At 26.0% G+C, this 15,646-nt stretch overlaps 1 protein-coding gene and 1 long non-coding RNA gene across 3 annotated transcripts; one reads left to right on the plus strand and one right to left on the minus strand.

Annotated features, from left to right (window-relative positions):
* Positions 1-41: 41 nt before the first annotated feature.
* LOC132943333 (dysbindin protein homolog) lies at positions 42-9,914 on the plus strand. The gene is made up of 6 exons (XM_061012289.1): positions 42-258; positions 8,686-8,839; positions 8,908-9,040; positions 9,119-9,274; positions 9,337-9,492; positions 9,586-9,914. Exons 1-6 carry the CDS (start codon positions 197-199, stop codon positions 9,669-9,671), a joined length of 747 nt encoding a protein of 248 aa, XP_060868272.1. The 5' UTR covers positions 42-196; the 3' UTR covers positions 9,672-9,914.
* Positions 9,915-11,914: 2,000 nt separating this feature from the next.
* On the minus strand, positions 11,915-15,072 carry LOC132943376 (uncharacterized). 2 transcript variants are annotated; one of them, XR_009664345.1, is made up of 4 exons: positions 14,252-15,072; positions 13,185-14,136; positions 12,413-13,017; positions 11,915-12,348 (listed from the first exon to the last, which is right to left on the minus strand). It is a non-coding gene; the product is annotated as an uncharacterized LOC132943376 (long non-coding RNA). The 2 variants fall into 2 exon arrangements; XR_009664344.1 differs by having other exon boundaries at positions 12,413-14,136.
* Between the last annotated feature and the right edge of the window lie 574 nt (positions 15,073-15,646).

The following is a 15,646-nucleotide window of genomic DNA, read 5'->3' on the forward strand; positions in this document are numbered from 1 at the left end:
TATCACTTCCAACAATCGTTTCCAATGATAACAAAATTAATGAATTTGATCGTTTTTAAAATAAAAACTAAAAAGGCGTTTGGTTTTGATGTTTATTAATAATTAATTAAAAAATCACACGTTCTATAACCGTTGTTTTGATAATTTGATGTTTCTATAGAGCTCGATATATAATTACTGCCTGTCAAACGGTTCCATGATGTTTGGTAATTTGAGAGAAAAATTGCACAACGTCGTTCAAGAAGGATTGTCAGCAAGGTAAATGTTACTAAAAAAAAAAAACATTAAATAAGAAATCGAAAAGACACGGTTTCATTACAATGTTATCGTGATGTTAATTGAACAATTTGTTTATTCACTGTAATGCAGAAAAAGTAATGCACCCCGAGGTTGTTTTGTTTCACGAATTGCCATTCGCTGAAACATTATTAAAATAGGTATTGTCAGTGTATTAGATTTAGCACCTACTTTTCTCAAGAAGTTAAATTCCACATATTGATAAAATGCAATAAATCCTACTTTGAATCGATTTGATAGTGTTTATAATTATTATTTATTATACCTACCTAACTATAGACATCTTTCACTGAGCTTTTTATGCTATCCACCTATTATGGTTATAATTTATTATATTAGATAATAAGTCATTGATATTTACATTAACTTGATGTATTTGTATTACATTTTAACTAATACTTAGAATAAAACTGAAATGTGTCCTTTTTTAACATATCTATTATATGAAGGTTCTCCAATATATAATATATTAATATTTATTCAAACTTCTAATAACATATGTACTATATTAACAAACTTATTCTCATAACTTATTAGTATAATTTACTATTACTGTTCAGGGTCACTTATATTGTTGATTTTTTTGTTCCTACACTAAACAAATTGTCTTATCTAAATTAAATATAGTAAAATCTTTTATCTTATCCTAATGTACTAAAATTGTATTTGTATTTGATATTATATTAAAATATAAAAAGAACTTTTTAGTACTTATATGTTAGTATTGGTTTTTACTAAATTGTATTTCACATAAATGTAATTTTTTCATTATTTTCCACTATGTAACCAAAGTATGTAGATTATGGATTATTTATATATTTTAAAATAAAAAATAACTTTTTTCTTTAATTAGTTTTAACCTTTGCAGGATATTAGTTTCTATTATAAATATGTATTAAGCAAAAACTCACTTACCTACTAAAGAAACTGAAATGTTAGGAAATCAAATTAAATACATTTTTTTATAATAGTTATTTACATTTTATTTTTATTTAACCGTAAAATGAGACCATTGGTCAATAATTAGTCAATTAAAGATAATATTATTACCCATCATATTTTAGTTTTATAACTTCATACTTCCCTCGGGTATATTGTATTCATTGTTTGTGTTCAATATGTGTTACAAAGATTTTTATACATTTTTTAATCTTTTCTTTCTTTAATATATTTATGATGAAATGATGTAAATAATTTTTTGAAGTATTGCAATAGATACTTTATACCAGGTAGGTACTATAAAAATGTATTGAAATCAAAATAAAATATAAAATTAAAAAATTGCATTTAGTGAATAAAGTTATCTAATCTTTGTTCTTTGACCCATATATTATTGCAAATATAGGTTAAATACAATTATGAAATTTATAAAATAATATTTTAATCAGCTATTAGATAATTAAGTAACTACCTATTTAATAAAAAAAAAATGAATTGATTATATAATAGTTTTCATTATATATAACTAAAATAGAGGAAATTTTTTCTTATTTTCATGCTTCTATATAATTATAAACATCCGTTAACTGGGGAAGATAGAATCATGCTCGGAATCATGGGTTTGTGTTGTCGGGTAGCTTAGTGGTAGAGTTACAAAGCAAGCTAGAGACTTAGGTTCAATTCCGGTACAGCTTGATTTTTTGACATTATTTCTCCGGGAGATGTTAACTTAAATATATCTTAAAGACTTAAACCAGTTAAACCATCCCTGAAAATAAAATAAAATGTTCTTGTGTACACTTAAAATTAATAGTCGAGTTAATAGTTATTAAATACTTTTTACTACACGCTGAGTGAAGTTTGTTATATGAATACAATGTGTCACTCTCTACTTATTTCAAACCACAACTAAAATAAAACAAATTAACTAAAAACTACAATAAAACAAATTTATATATTTAAATAATTTAGTACAATTATATATATACCTAGGTCTTAGATTATTATAATTAAATTGATAAACAGTGCCTACATTATTTTGTAGGTAGATAGGTAAAATATTATTAACAAAATTAAATGTCTGTTGCCTTCTTTTAAATTGATTCAATATTTACAATAATAAAATACTATAGTCATATAAATTACATACATTTATAAATTAATTTATGATGAGCAGTTGGAATATAATAATAATAATAATAATAATAATAATAATATTTATTTAGCAAACAAACAAGATAAAACAAAATATACAAACAAATTATAGTAGGTTTGCAAGCTCATCCAATAAGCATAGATATGCTTGTAGACGGATGAGCTGGGTTCATGTTATGTGTATTATAAAAGTATACAAATAAAATAAAAAAGAAAGAAAAAAAAGTTCAACATTAAGAGTAGTTACTTAAAATTATCATTGAACTAAAAAGTGGACATTTACAACCAAGATAAAATAGTGTTAATATGTTTCTTATACTTATTAAAATTATCAAAATTAGTTAAATTAATATTATATTTACGAAGCAACAGAATTCCTTTAATCATTGGACTTTGTGTTCCAAAATTAGTATTATTTCGTGGAATAATTAAATTACAATTGATTTTTGTTCTAGTATTATAACAATGCAAAGGCTGAAATGGACCTATATTTACTTTAAATATATACAATAAAATCGCCCGTTCATAAACTTGAAAGATAGTTCTAACTTTCAACTCTGAGTAAATTGAACAAGTTGGATACAATTTTGGTTTTCCAAGTATAGTTTTAATCATTAAATTAATTGTAATAGATAAAACATTTATATGTGTGGAGTATGTACATCCCCATATTGAAATACCGTACGAGAAAATAGATTGTACAAGAGCTAAATAGATAATTCTAAGAGTTTTAATATCTAACATATTTTTGAGCAATCGGAACTTATATAATAATTTTCTAATAATACTATTTACATGATAAATATGTTCAATAAATTTTAGTCTATGGTCTAATTTTACTCCAAGATATTTAATACAATAAACTCTATCCAAAGGTAAACACTCACAAGGGTTATCTAGATATTTACATTTATAAGAGTGTACACACAGAGAAAAATCAGTATTTTTAATATGTGAACTATTTGTAATATTAAAGACAATATATTTAGATTTAGATAAATTTAGTTGTAAATTATTATTATCACACCAGTCTTTTACTACAGATAGACAGTTATTAGCTGTTTTATATAAATTTTCATAGTCATGACTTTTAATCAGAATAACTGTATCGTCAGCATAACAAAAAATTTCAGCATTAAGCTTTATATTTAAAAGTCCATTTATGTATATGATGAATAAGACAGGGCCAAGTACTGTACCTTGAGGTACTGAGAAACAATTTGTCTTTACATCACTAAGTAATCCGTTTATTCTTACTTGTTGAGGTCTGCCAGAGATAAATGATTTAATTAAATTGAGAGCATTGCCTCTTATACCATTATATTCTAATTTTTTAAGTAACAAATTATGACTTACGGAGTCAAAAGCTTTTTTAAAATCGAGAAAAATTCCAAGAACTTTAAATTTGTTATCTAAATTATTATGAATAAAATTAGAAGTTTTAGATAAAGGATCAGTAGTTGACATATTTGAGCGAAAACCAAATTGATTTGGTGAAAAAAAATTATGTTTGTCCAAAAACGACATTAGTCTTGATTTTATACATTTCTCAAATATTTTTGAAACTGTTAAAGTTAAAGCAATAGGTCTGTAATTTCCACATTGTTTTCTATCACCAGATTTAAAAAGTGGTATAATTATAGTTTTTTTGTAGCTAGAAGGAAATTTACCTGTACTAAACGATTTATTAAAAATAATTGACAATGGAAGTGAGATAGAATCAGCTGTTTTCTTTAAAATAAAGTTTGATAAACCGTTATTATAAAATGAGGATTTATCTGGTATTTTCTTTATAAACCTAGAAATTTCTGAAGGATCAATCTGATCCAAGAGAATTGAATTATTAATATGGCAGTTTTTATTCATATCATTCCAATTTAGTTTTTCAAAATTATTTATTTGAATATCGTCAAAAATATTTTTACCGACATTAGCATAATAATCATTTAGTTCATTTAAAATGTCAATTTTATCAGTTAAAAAAGATTTAGTAGAACTATTTTCAATACAATGTATACGAGTTTCCTCATTTTTCGTTGAATACGTTGCTTCATTTATTAATTTCCATGTATTTTTAATATTGTTATTAGATAAATAAAATTGGTTTTTGTAATATAAAATACGAGATTTTCTGATTAATGAATTTAATAAATTCCTATATTTAATGTAATGTTTTTTTAGAGTAATATCAAAAGGAGCTTTTTGTTTTTTTAAATATAATTTATGTCTATTATTAATTGAGACCAGAAGTCCGTTAGTAATCCAAGCTTTATATTTTTGTGATTTTTTAAATTTATTTTTGGATATAATACATTTTTTAGAAGAACTGACAATAAATTCATTTATTTTACTATTAAATTTATCTATTAAAATATCAACATCACAGTCTAAAAGAAAGTTATACCAATTAAATGAAAATAATAAATTATTTAGGTAAGAAAAATTACAATTAAGTTTGTTAACATTTTTAAGTGTATCATTATTAATATTACTTTTTTCAATAAAATTATCATTGTTGATGCTAATAGCTAAACTATAGTGATCTGTTATATCAGTTTTAACAATATACGAGGACAAATCTTAGATATCATTTATAAAAATATGGTCTATACACGAGTTTGATACATCAGTTACTCTCGTATAGTTATTAATACAAGATATAAAACCATATGAGGCCAAGATATTTAAGTAATCAGAAACGTCACCAGTATCATCCAATATATTGATATTCATATCACCACACAAAATAATTTTATAATTACCATGAATATTAGACAAATAATGATCTAAACCAACCAAAAAACTATTTATAGTTAGGGAGGGCGATCTATATAAACCAATTACTTTATATGCTTTTAGGTTATAATTAAAAGTTAGTTCTAAAGAATTACATCCCGGTATTACATTTAAAATAACATCATTAATAATTATATTATCTTTTATAAAAACTGAGACTCCATCTGCTTTATTTAGTGTGCCTAAAGAATGAAAATATTTATATAATTATTAATAATGAACATTATATCATTCGTTTAAATACTTAGCACCTAATAAATTATCTTATCTTAAAGTGAGTCAACAATATAATAATAATAATAAGAATAATGTTTGAGTAGTTTTGTGTTTCATTCAATAGTATATTAAGAGGATGTCACACCTGCATGTGTTGTCTCCGTCTTACAAATGTACAACATAGCAAAAACTGTTTTGTGCGGGACAACTTTTCTCACACCATATTTGTTGTAGAACTACCAAATTTTCCCAACTCGTAAAGAAGAACTTTATCTGTGCAATAGTGTGCTCTTTTTTTTAATAGCACTATCTAATCATTTTTTATAAGCAAATGAAAAAACCAAATGTTTAGAAGCAAATAACTTTTATTGTATTTATGTTATCTAAAATATGGGAACGCTGTTGTTAGATAATTTTCCACCCTATATGTTCAGAAATTTTGGAGCCACTACTACAAACACAGAAAGATTAAAGTTGTCCGGCGCAAAACAGTTTTTGCTATGTTGTACATTTGTAAGACAGAGACAACACATGCGGGTGTGACATCCTCTTAACTGTTCAACAAGTTTTGAATTAATGACTATTTTATAATTCTTATAAGATGAAAGAATTTTAGTATAACTGTTATAAGACAATATTAATTTTGTCAATACTTACATGACTCACGTGAGTTACAAAATAATAGTCTACCTTGTACTCAGTATTTTAAAGTTAACACATGTTAATGGTATGCAAAATTAAGAATATAAATCTGTAGAACTTTATTCCAAGTTTCTTTCGTATGTCTGACCTCACTATTTGGGGCATTAAAGTCTTAAACCTTAATGGTTGTTACTTGTATTTGGTTGGTACATTGGAATGGATATTCTCAGTACTGTTCTCATTAATATGGAAAACTGACCAAAACTAAGAGGAAAACAGTAGGTATATCTATTTTAGACAACACCACACATTTTCAACAAAATCTAATATTATCATTTTCAAAATATTTTGGCTCTTTTATATGAAATGTCTTGAATTTTTTTCAATTTAATATATAGATTCGTATCCTTTTTCGCAACAGGAACGGGAACGAGGTCCTTTTTAAAAGAAACTTTTCCAACATTGTAATTAGGTCTTATAGACACTATATTATAATATTATGTTTGAAATACCCGCAATAATTCTTGTTCTCTTATACCACACTGCTCATCCAATTATTTGAGAAATGCCCCTCTCCAAGATGATGAGAATCGCCATTTAAGATCTGTCATTCTTATTCTAAATTATTTTGTTTAATGTAAAGTATTTCATTTTCATTTTTGTTATGTATTAATACTTAATAGTATGCCTATGTATATATTGGGCTCTTGCCCATAATTATTATTATAAATAAATAAATAATATAATATAATCACAATTAATTTTAAGATATTGATAAATCATTGAAATATTGAAATAATAAGAATGAATAATTTAAAATTAGTTAGTTATTTGTATTACTTATATAGTATATTATATTATATCATCATAAAAAAAAGATATTTATATTTGATTTTGATTTTTAAACTGCAGGTACATCACAATAATGAAATGGTATTTTACTTTTATTATGCTTTAAATATAAATAAAATGTTTTATATTTATTTAAATACATTGAAAAAATTAAGAAGCCATTATCTGGCATAATACCATATAATGGTAGTTTGTGATGCATTGTGATATTAATAAATGTTTTCTATAATTAACTCTTTTTCGTATAAATCAATAAAAAATTTTCTATTGTGAATATTGTATTTGTTTACTGATGGGCTTGCCAAAATTATATGCAATGACATTGTAATTATTTAGATACATACATTATAGATACCTATATTTAAATTAATTCAGAACTATATTATTAACATTAAAGAAATATTAATAAAATATCAATATACTTTAACCATTCATTATTACAATACATATTTTAGTAATATGCATGTATAATGTATAACTTTGAAATTTTAACCTATATTTTTAGTTTCTTTCTAAGATTTTTATGATTTAATTACCTACAGAACAAAATACAAAGTATACAAATAGTTGTGTCTCATCTGTTATAAGGTGGGTTAGCACTTTGGCAAAAAATACATTACTAACCCCATAATATTATATTATTATAATAAAATATTTATAACTTTATTTATATTTTAATCCAAAGCCCAAATATTTTTGTCTACCAAGAAAATAATGAAACGAGGACACGAGGGATCATTTGATAACACAAATTATTTTTCAATTTTAGTGTAGAAACTAAAAATGTATTTATAGGTACATCATTTTTAATTCAAATTTATATTATTATTTATGCACAAAAGAAAAAACTCAAAACTAAATAATCTAAATATAAAATACATAAATATTAGTTTTCATCCCAGTGTACTTAATACTTTATAGAAAACAAAATTGAAAAAAAAAAAATAAGTGTTAGTTTTCGAGACACTATTAAAATGCCTTGAATTAAGAGAATGTCAACATAACATGTGCCTATATCATTCAGACCTTTTGTCTTTTTATCAAGATGGGAACCTGTACTTTTATATTTTCTATAGTATATTATTAAAAATACATATACTTTATTTATTTTAATATAAACTACTATATTAGTGTCAAATTACCTAATAAAAAAATGCTTAAGTTGCCCAGGCTTACCCACTTTTGTCTAAAATTGTTTTTTAAAAAATCTAATCCACTGAAGTTGTATTAAAAAAATTAACAGTTAGTCTATGCATACAGCTCTAATAGAATAATGAATAATAGTTTATTTATTGTATAGCGTTATCGTATCTGTGATAACTGATTATGTAATTAAAGTTTTGTCGCACGACAAAACCATCAATTTCTATTTAATTAAACACAAAAAATAACAAAACCAGACATTTTTTAGCCTCGATAATTCTCATAATTAGTCTTGTAATATCTTTTTAATGCTATTTGACAATTTTAAACCAACTGAAACTATTTCTGACCGCAATTGTTTTTTATAAATAACTAATATAATGTTTATTAATACCATTTCTTAATTGTATCAAAGTTTAGAAAAATTTATTACATTTTAATGTTTTTGTGAAATAAAATAAGTTGATTTAATTTTACGTTTATTTGATGTTGTTTTATTAAATTTGTATTTATGTATAAGTATTCTGTTAATTCGGGCCTACCTACCCAGAAAAAAAATTCTAGCTTCACCGCTGATTTTTAGTTGTTATATTAATTTTTAAAACAATATAAAATTTTTATGTATTTTATTATTTTTGTTTCTAGTTTAAGAGGATTGTCTGTGAATGAAGTTATTGTTGCGCAGTCTCCTAGTGAACATCCTGTTAATTATGATGCTGGTGCGGATCTATTGCATAAATATCAGACTGAATGGAATCAGCTACACTTATTAGCCGAAGACAATGCCCATAAAGCCGAGGTTTAGCATATTACAAAATAAAAAGTAATTTATTTAAATTTAAATATTTTGTTAAAATTAAACTGTAGGAAGTCAATGAAATGATTAGTCTTCTACATCATCAAATGAGTGAACAGTGGAAAAAAATGGATACAATCACATCGTGCATGGATTCAATGCCACAATTAGTAAAGAGTATTGAAAATGCCATGAAAGACATGGGTAATTGTTTTCTACACAATTATTAGTTATCAATGATAATAAACTGTACCTTTTCACAAAATACATGTCTAATTTTAGAAAACATTAAATTATTGATAAATGATGTGGAACACCAGCTGTTGAAGCTAGATGATGTAGTCGAGGAACAGGAACTTCAAGAACAGATGTTGAACGAGCGGTTTCAATTGGCTGTTTACCGATCAAAAAAACTTAAAGAATTAGAAAAAATTAGTGGTACAATCAATTGTGTTTATGTAGTTATTAGTACATAGTTCATTAAAAAATTATGATTTTAGGTGAGCTAGAAGCTGATCACAAAGAGAAAGTAACGGATTTAGAACAAAAGATAAACATCAAACTCAAAGAAAGACAGGAAATTTTCAACCAAGTATTTCAACAAGATATGCGACAGTATATTATATCAGGCATGATTCCCGTGATGAAGAGTTCAAGTGGGTGAAATATAAATTATAATTATTAATAATATTATACATTTATATACAAGAAGGTTTCAAGATACCTTAATGACTGTGATTGTTATATAGGCAATGGTGGGCGTGATGAAGTTTCACTTGAAGACATCGAAATAGAAGACGACACAGATGCACTAGACGAACTTCTAAATTCATGACGGTTGGTTTTGTACTTGAATGTTATTGTTTAAAGAATGATATATTTTTTAAGAGGTTTGTCTTCCATGATGTCAGTTTAACTGTGATCTATTATTGAATATTGTTAAAAAAAGAAATTATTTTTTAATTGTATATTATTGACATATTTATTATTAAAATTATGCATATGTGTTGTAATTATGTACCACAATAATCAAAATGTATTTAAAATTATAAATTACAGCATTCCACTTTTATACTCACCGGTTTTATAATTTTATAACTTAGGTGGACCACTGTGATCACTCATTCACTCCTACACAGCACTTATTAGAATATATTATATAAACAAATCACAATGGTATTAATTATTAAATTAAAATATGTTTTTAAACATTATAATACCATATACTTCTTACTTCTGAGCAATGCTATTTCTTAAATATAATATTATAAGTTATGATTTTATCACACTATTTGATATATTTTTAGACTCGGACTTCAGTTGTCTTATTACTAGGGCAGTAGGTCAGGGGCTCAGATGTGGATGCCATAAAAATCTATAAAAATGCCCTAAGAAAATAAGGTGTTTTACCTAAATAATTAAAATTGTTAACATTTCTATGATAATTTATTGAATTTTAAATTAATATTTGTAATAACATTCTACATATATTTAATAAACATACGTATTTTGACTTAAGTTTGAATTTCAATACTAGTTTTTAAAAACAATTTAAAAATGTTATTACCTATAGGTAATTTATGTAATAGGTGGGTAAAATTGAACAAATTAATTGTATTGATTATTTATCAATTATTTAATACATAAGATATCAATAAGTTTTGATGATAATGTCAGAGAATCTTCAAAAAATAATAATACTATTCTAGGGGGAGTCCGGATCTGGAGTCCACCCCTCTGGGTGCTCTCAACGCTGGTAAACGAAAAGTTATCGCAAAAGCGGCAATTAACAATGAAACAAAAATATTTCATTAATATGTTGTGCTGTTGTTGGTCGCCAAAATTCAAATATTTTCCAAAATAGGTCGTTTACTCGTTCCGTTAAAAGTTTGGGAACTTTTACAGTATACACATTACTATCCTTATAGTTGATTTGTTGATTATTAAAATATAATAACATTAAAACCTGGTGTCGAAATAATATGGGACACACCACACGCATGTTTTAGGTAGATACATACCTAGTTACCCTATGGCCTCTACTATATAGAATAAAACTACAATTTATTATTTATACCTCCTTCACATAATAAGCTATAGCTTATAGGCACCTAATGGCTAATATATAATTATCATACTAAATAACATAAACATCACATAATAAATGAGGTATATATGTTATAACTTATAGGTCCCTATTTAAAGTTTACATTTTAAAGATTTAGATTTAGCATCTACTGACTATGTACCACTACTATACTTTGACACGTTTTAGTATAGCATTTAGGTATACAAAAATTATTGTTTCGATTGTTTGAAGTAATAATTATGTTTACATTTATGTGGAAAAAATATCATACATATTTAAGTACCTATAGGTATTGTTTGTGATTTTCATTTCATAAAATACCTAACTGAACTGCATGAGATTTTAATTAATATAATATAAATTATTGTTAGTTATGTATACTATGTATTAGATAACTGATATGTAGATAAGTAGATGCGATGCCTTATCCATATTTTATAGCAATTATTAGCAGCTGCCTACATAATATATACAATGTACACAAATAATATTTAATATAGAACTAGTAAAATGCGTCACGTAAAGTTTGTAAAAAGTAAAAACACCAATTTACATTATGGCATTGATTATAGCTATATTTCACTGTAAAAACCGTATGTAACGTCCTCAAAAGACAAAAGTTTAGCGTTTGTGTCACACTCAGACCAGAAAAAACTGGAACCATTTTAAAATCATGGAACTGTAACGCTTGTTTAAATTAATTCAGAACCAAAATCAAAATCGAATCGATATTTTTAAAGTTAAAAACATACCTACATTGTTGGTTTTCAGTGTTGGCGCCAGATATTTTTTATTGAGAGGATAAATAGTCAGTTCTCGACTCTCGTTATGTAATAGTTAATTACAATTTACATGTTTTCTTCATTATTAATTAATAATAAAATGCAGAGTTTTATCGTGTTGACATAATATACTTTTACAAACAAAATAAATGTGTACCTAAATAAGTATAATATTTAAATTTAAAATCTTAATACATATGAGGAAAGGATTTTTGGTACCTACCTATATTATGTAGGTTAGGTACCTATATTAATATTACAATTTTAACGATAGGTAATGTACATTTTTTAAGCCTTTAAAGACTATGTTGGAAAAAGTTTTGTATTTTGAACATCTAGGTAACCGAAATCCAAACGGTTAAGTTAGGTTTATTCATCAAGGTTCCAGTCTTTACGGTTTGCAGCTTATATACCACATCAAGTAAAATACGACCGCACAAATTGATCTGATCGTGTTTTCAGGTGACGAGGAACAAAATAATATCCGACGGTTGAAAATGATACACTAATTGTCAATATCGAATACGGCGCACATGGCACATAATATACGTGTGTAAATAAACAAAGATTATATTTTAATATTTCATATAGATTTGCAATATCCAATAACCATCACGTCCGAACGAGCAAAAATCCACGTCCTGCAAAACGGGTGTTTCGTCTATTCATCATCACAGATTACAATACCTAATTATTAATAAATACCTATTATATAGTGTTAGTGTTATAGTGGTTGAATTGGATGGGTCCGAAGGGACGCGAGGTGGAGTGCTCCTTCTAATTATTATATCCGTTATTAATAGGAAATTTAAATATTCGGATACTTCCGCAATTTTGTTTATAATTTTTTAATCCCTCATCTATTTTTTATCCAATTCAAGCACTGCAGATAATGTATTAATGTACCTTATTACTTATTATATACGTTATATACCTACGTGCTACTTACATGAACTAATATCTTCATCGTATAAGAAATATTGTTTTTTTTTTCTTCGAATAATAAATTATTTATTGGTCTTATTGTACGGTGCTGACTGGTTCCGACAATACCAACGTGTTGTGTTAACGAATAGGTATGACGCCTCGGAGTATATTTTAAAATAATTCCGCTCTTTACTGCCCTTCTAACCGTCACCAAAAAATAAATTATTATAACCAAATTGTTACAATATTTTGATTAATATAGGTGTATTGTAATTGTATAGTGTATACACATATTATATACAGCACTGATATGTGGGTATATACATAATACACAGCCACACAGGTGTATAAACTTTGCACCACTTGATTTTATTCGCTGTACTCTAAAAAAAAAACTATGAAAAAATATTAAAAGAAACTTTTTTTCAGTCAAACGGATTATTTTATCATTTATGAGTATCTTAAAATTTGTAAATTGTTTGTGCCTTTTAAAATATTCATAACTTGACAACTTGTTTTAAAATTAAATATAAAAAAAAATGTTACGCACTTGTAAGACGGAGACAACACATGCGGCCATGCGGGGTGGTGTCCTCTTAAGGAAAATTAATCGGCGATACTAAAGCGCTTCTATAAAAAACATGTATCCGCTAACCGTCAACAGCCATAATATTATATCATAAAAATTAAAAAAGCATAATACAAAATATATTAATAATTGTTAGTCAATATTATTATGATCGATTGTACAAATTTTTCTAATAACCGGGCCTGTCCTGAATTTTTATCCTGGACATGCCTCTGAATTTCAGTTCTTAGTGTACCTGCGAGTTAATTAACCCCTCCATAAAACATTTTGTTTACCATTTTGTGTACCTACCTATACCCCATTCAGGAAATGATTTTAAAATGTCATTAATTTTTAGATTTACACATATATTTACACATTTACACCTATACAAGTTCCGAGTACACAACTTACTCTTCGGCCAGCGTCTGTTGTTACAATATGACCAGAATTTCTTACTGTCATGGTAGGAAGAACAGCTCCAAGAACATACAATTACAATCCACTCGTACCATTTCATCCCATTCATCTATTTTACATTAAGTATCAAATTTACAATCATTACATCGATCGGGCCAATTGATTCTTCAATATTTCTAAGCACTGTACTTATAACTATATATTATACACAACAGCTATAACATCATTAACATCAGCTAAATAATTAAATTTACATTAATAGGATCATTAACATCCATTTAATATACCTATGGGAAACTCGTGTTTTTTTTGGTCACACCAAGTAAAAAGATCTTCTTTTATAATTCCAATAATTCCATCAAACAATTCGTTCATTCCAGGTGGAATCACTATTTCTCCAGCTAATGCTATAGGCTTATAGTTATTTCGTAACCAATTCCTGAAGAAGATCCAGTAATCAATACAACTTTTGACTTTAATGACAATAACTGTGTTGGCAATAAAATCTCTGCTCCTTAAAACAGGTATATGTATTGAATAAATACATTATATTATATAACTTTATAGGTTTTAACACGAACTAAGATAGAATAGACTGGAAACAAGAGTCTTGTCAGCGGGCTACTTACAATTTTGCGAGTGACCAGATTAATGATTGACATTTGACAATGTATTCCATCATCGAGATACCATCCATCGAGTTTTTCCAACGCCAATGCTCTTTAGTTTTGCGGCCGAACACCAGCTGTCATTTCATCTAATTTATTATATTTCAACTTCATAATATAATCAATTGAACTAACAATTGGGCCCTCAATATAATCATGGAAACTGCATTTGAGGTATAGGCGGTATAGCGTCATCTTGAATTTCAAACATATTTTCGAGACGCCCTTGTTCGTCATAGTTAGACATTATTTACAGATGGATCTTTTGACGTTTTGAAATATAAAGTTTTGTTCTGATGAATAATAAATGAACATTGCAACAAATAAAATTTTATTGGCAATTATTATAGAAAAAAAAAACTAAAAAAATTGAAAACTGACAATGTCCGTAAACAGCTCAAAAAGAATCAAAATGTTATGGTGTATAGAAAATGAAAATATAAACATTCAGTAAAATGTTCATGTATCTACAGTTATTCGTTTTTGAATAACAATAAAATAACAAAACCGCTACATGAGTAATCGAGTGATCCAGTATTGTAGAAATATGAATTTCAAACGCTCATAAAAATTTAATTTAATTTGTTTTTTTTTTTGATAACGGCAGACAAAATTATAAGGAATCTTGTATTACATTTTCAAATCTTAGATTTAAAAGGAAAAATTCTTATGAATTTCCAACTCAAAATAGTTTGCTAATTTTCGGGATTTTTCCGTATTTTGTCAATATTTGAACTTTAAATGCTTATAAATAAAAACTGACTTTTTAATATTTAATAATATTTAATAATATTTAATAATATACTTTTTAATAATATTAAAATATTTAAGGATTTTTAATATTTTACAAATGTCATTGTAACAATATAGTAGGAACCTTGTATTAAATTTTAAGCTCTTTTACCCAACAAATAACGTTTTATTGACATCCGTAGAAAAAAAAAAAAACTAATAAAATTGGAAACAGAAAATGTTCCCAAATAGTTCAAAACAAATCAAAATATTTTGAAAATTTTATTGTGTATAGAAATTGAAAATATAAACAACCAGTGAACATTTCATGTATATACGTTCATTTGTTTTAAAGTTACATCAATAACCAAAAGCGAATTTGTCAAAAACCGGTTTCGCGTGAAAATTCCCGTTTTTCCTTAATTTTTAAGTTGTTTTTCCCGGCGCTTTTGAAAACTGTTGGGACCTCCCGAATGCACTAAAAATATTCACTTTCTCATCAAACAAGATACTGAAGTTGAAAATCGAAGCATTATTTCGACTACTTATCGTGTACACGGACACAAAAAAAAATAATAAAAAAAAACACACATCATTGTAAGATCAATACATTCATCGTTAGAC

The sequence above is a fragment of the Metopolophium dirhodum genome, chromosome 4, assembly GCF_019925205.1.
Source record: "Metopolophium dirhodum isolate CAU chromosome 4, ASM1992520v1, whole genome shotgun sequence".
Taxonomy (NCBI): Eukaryota; Metazoa; Arthropoda; class Insecta; order Hemiptera; family Aphididae; genus Metopolophium; species Metopolophium dirhodum.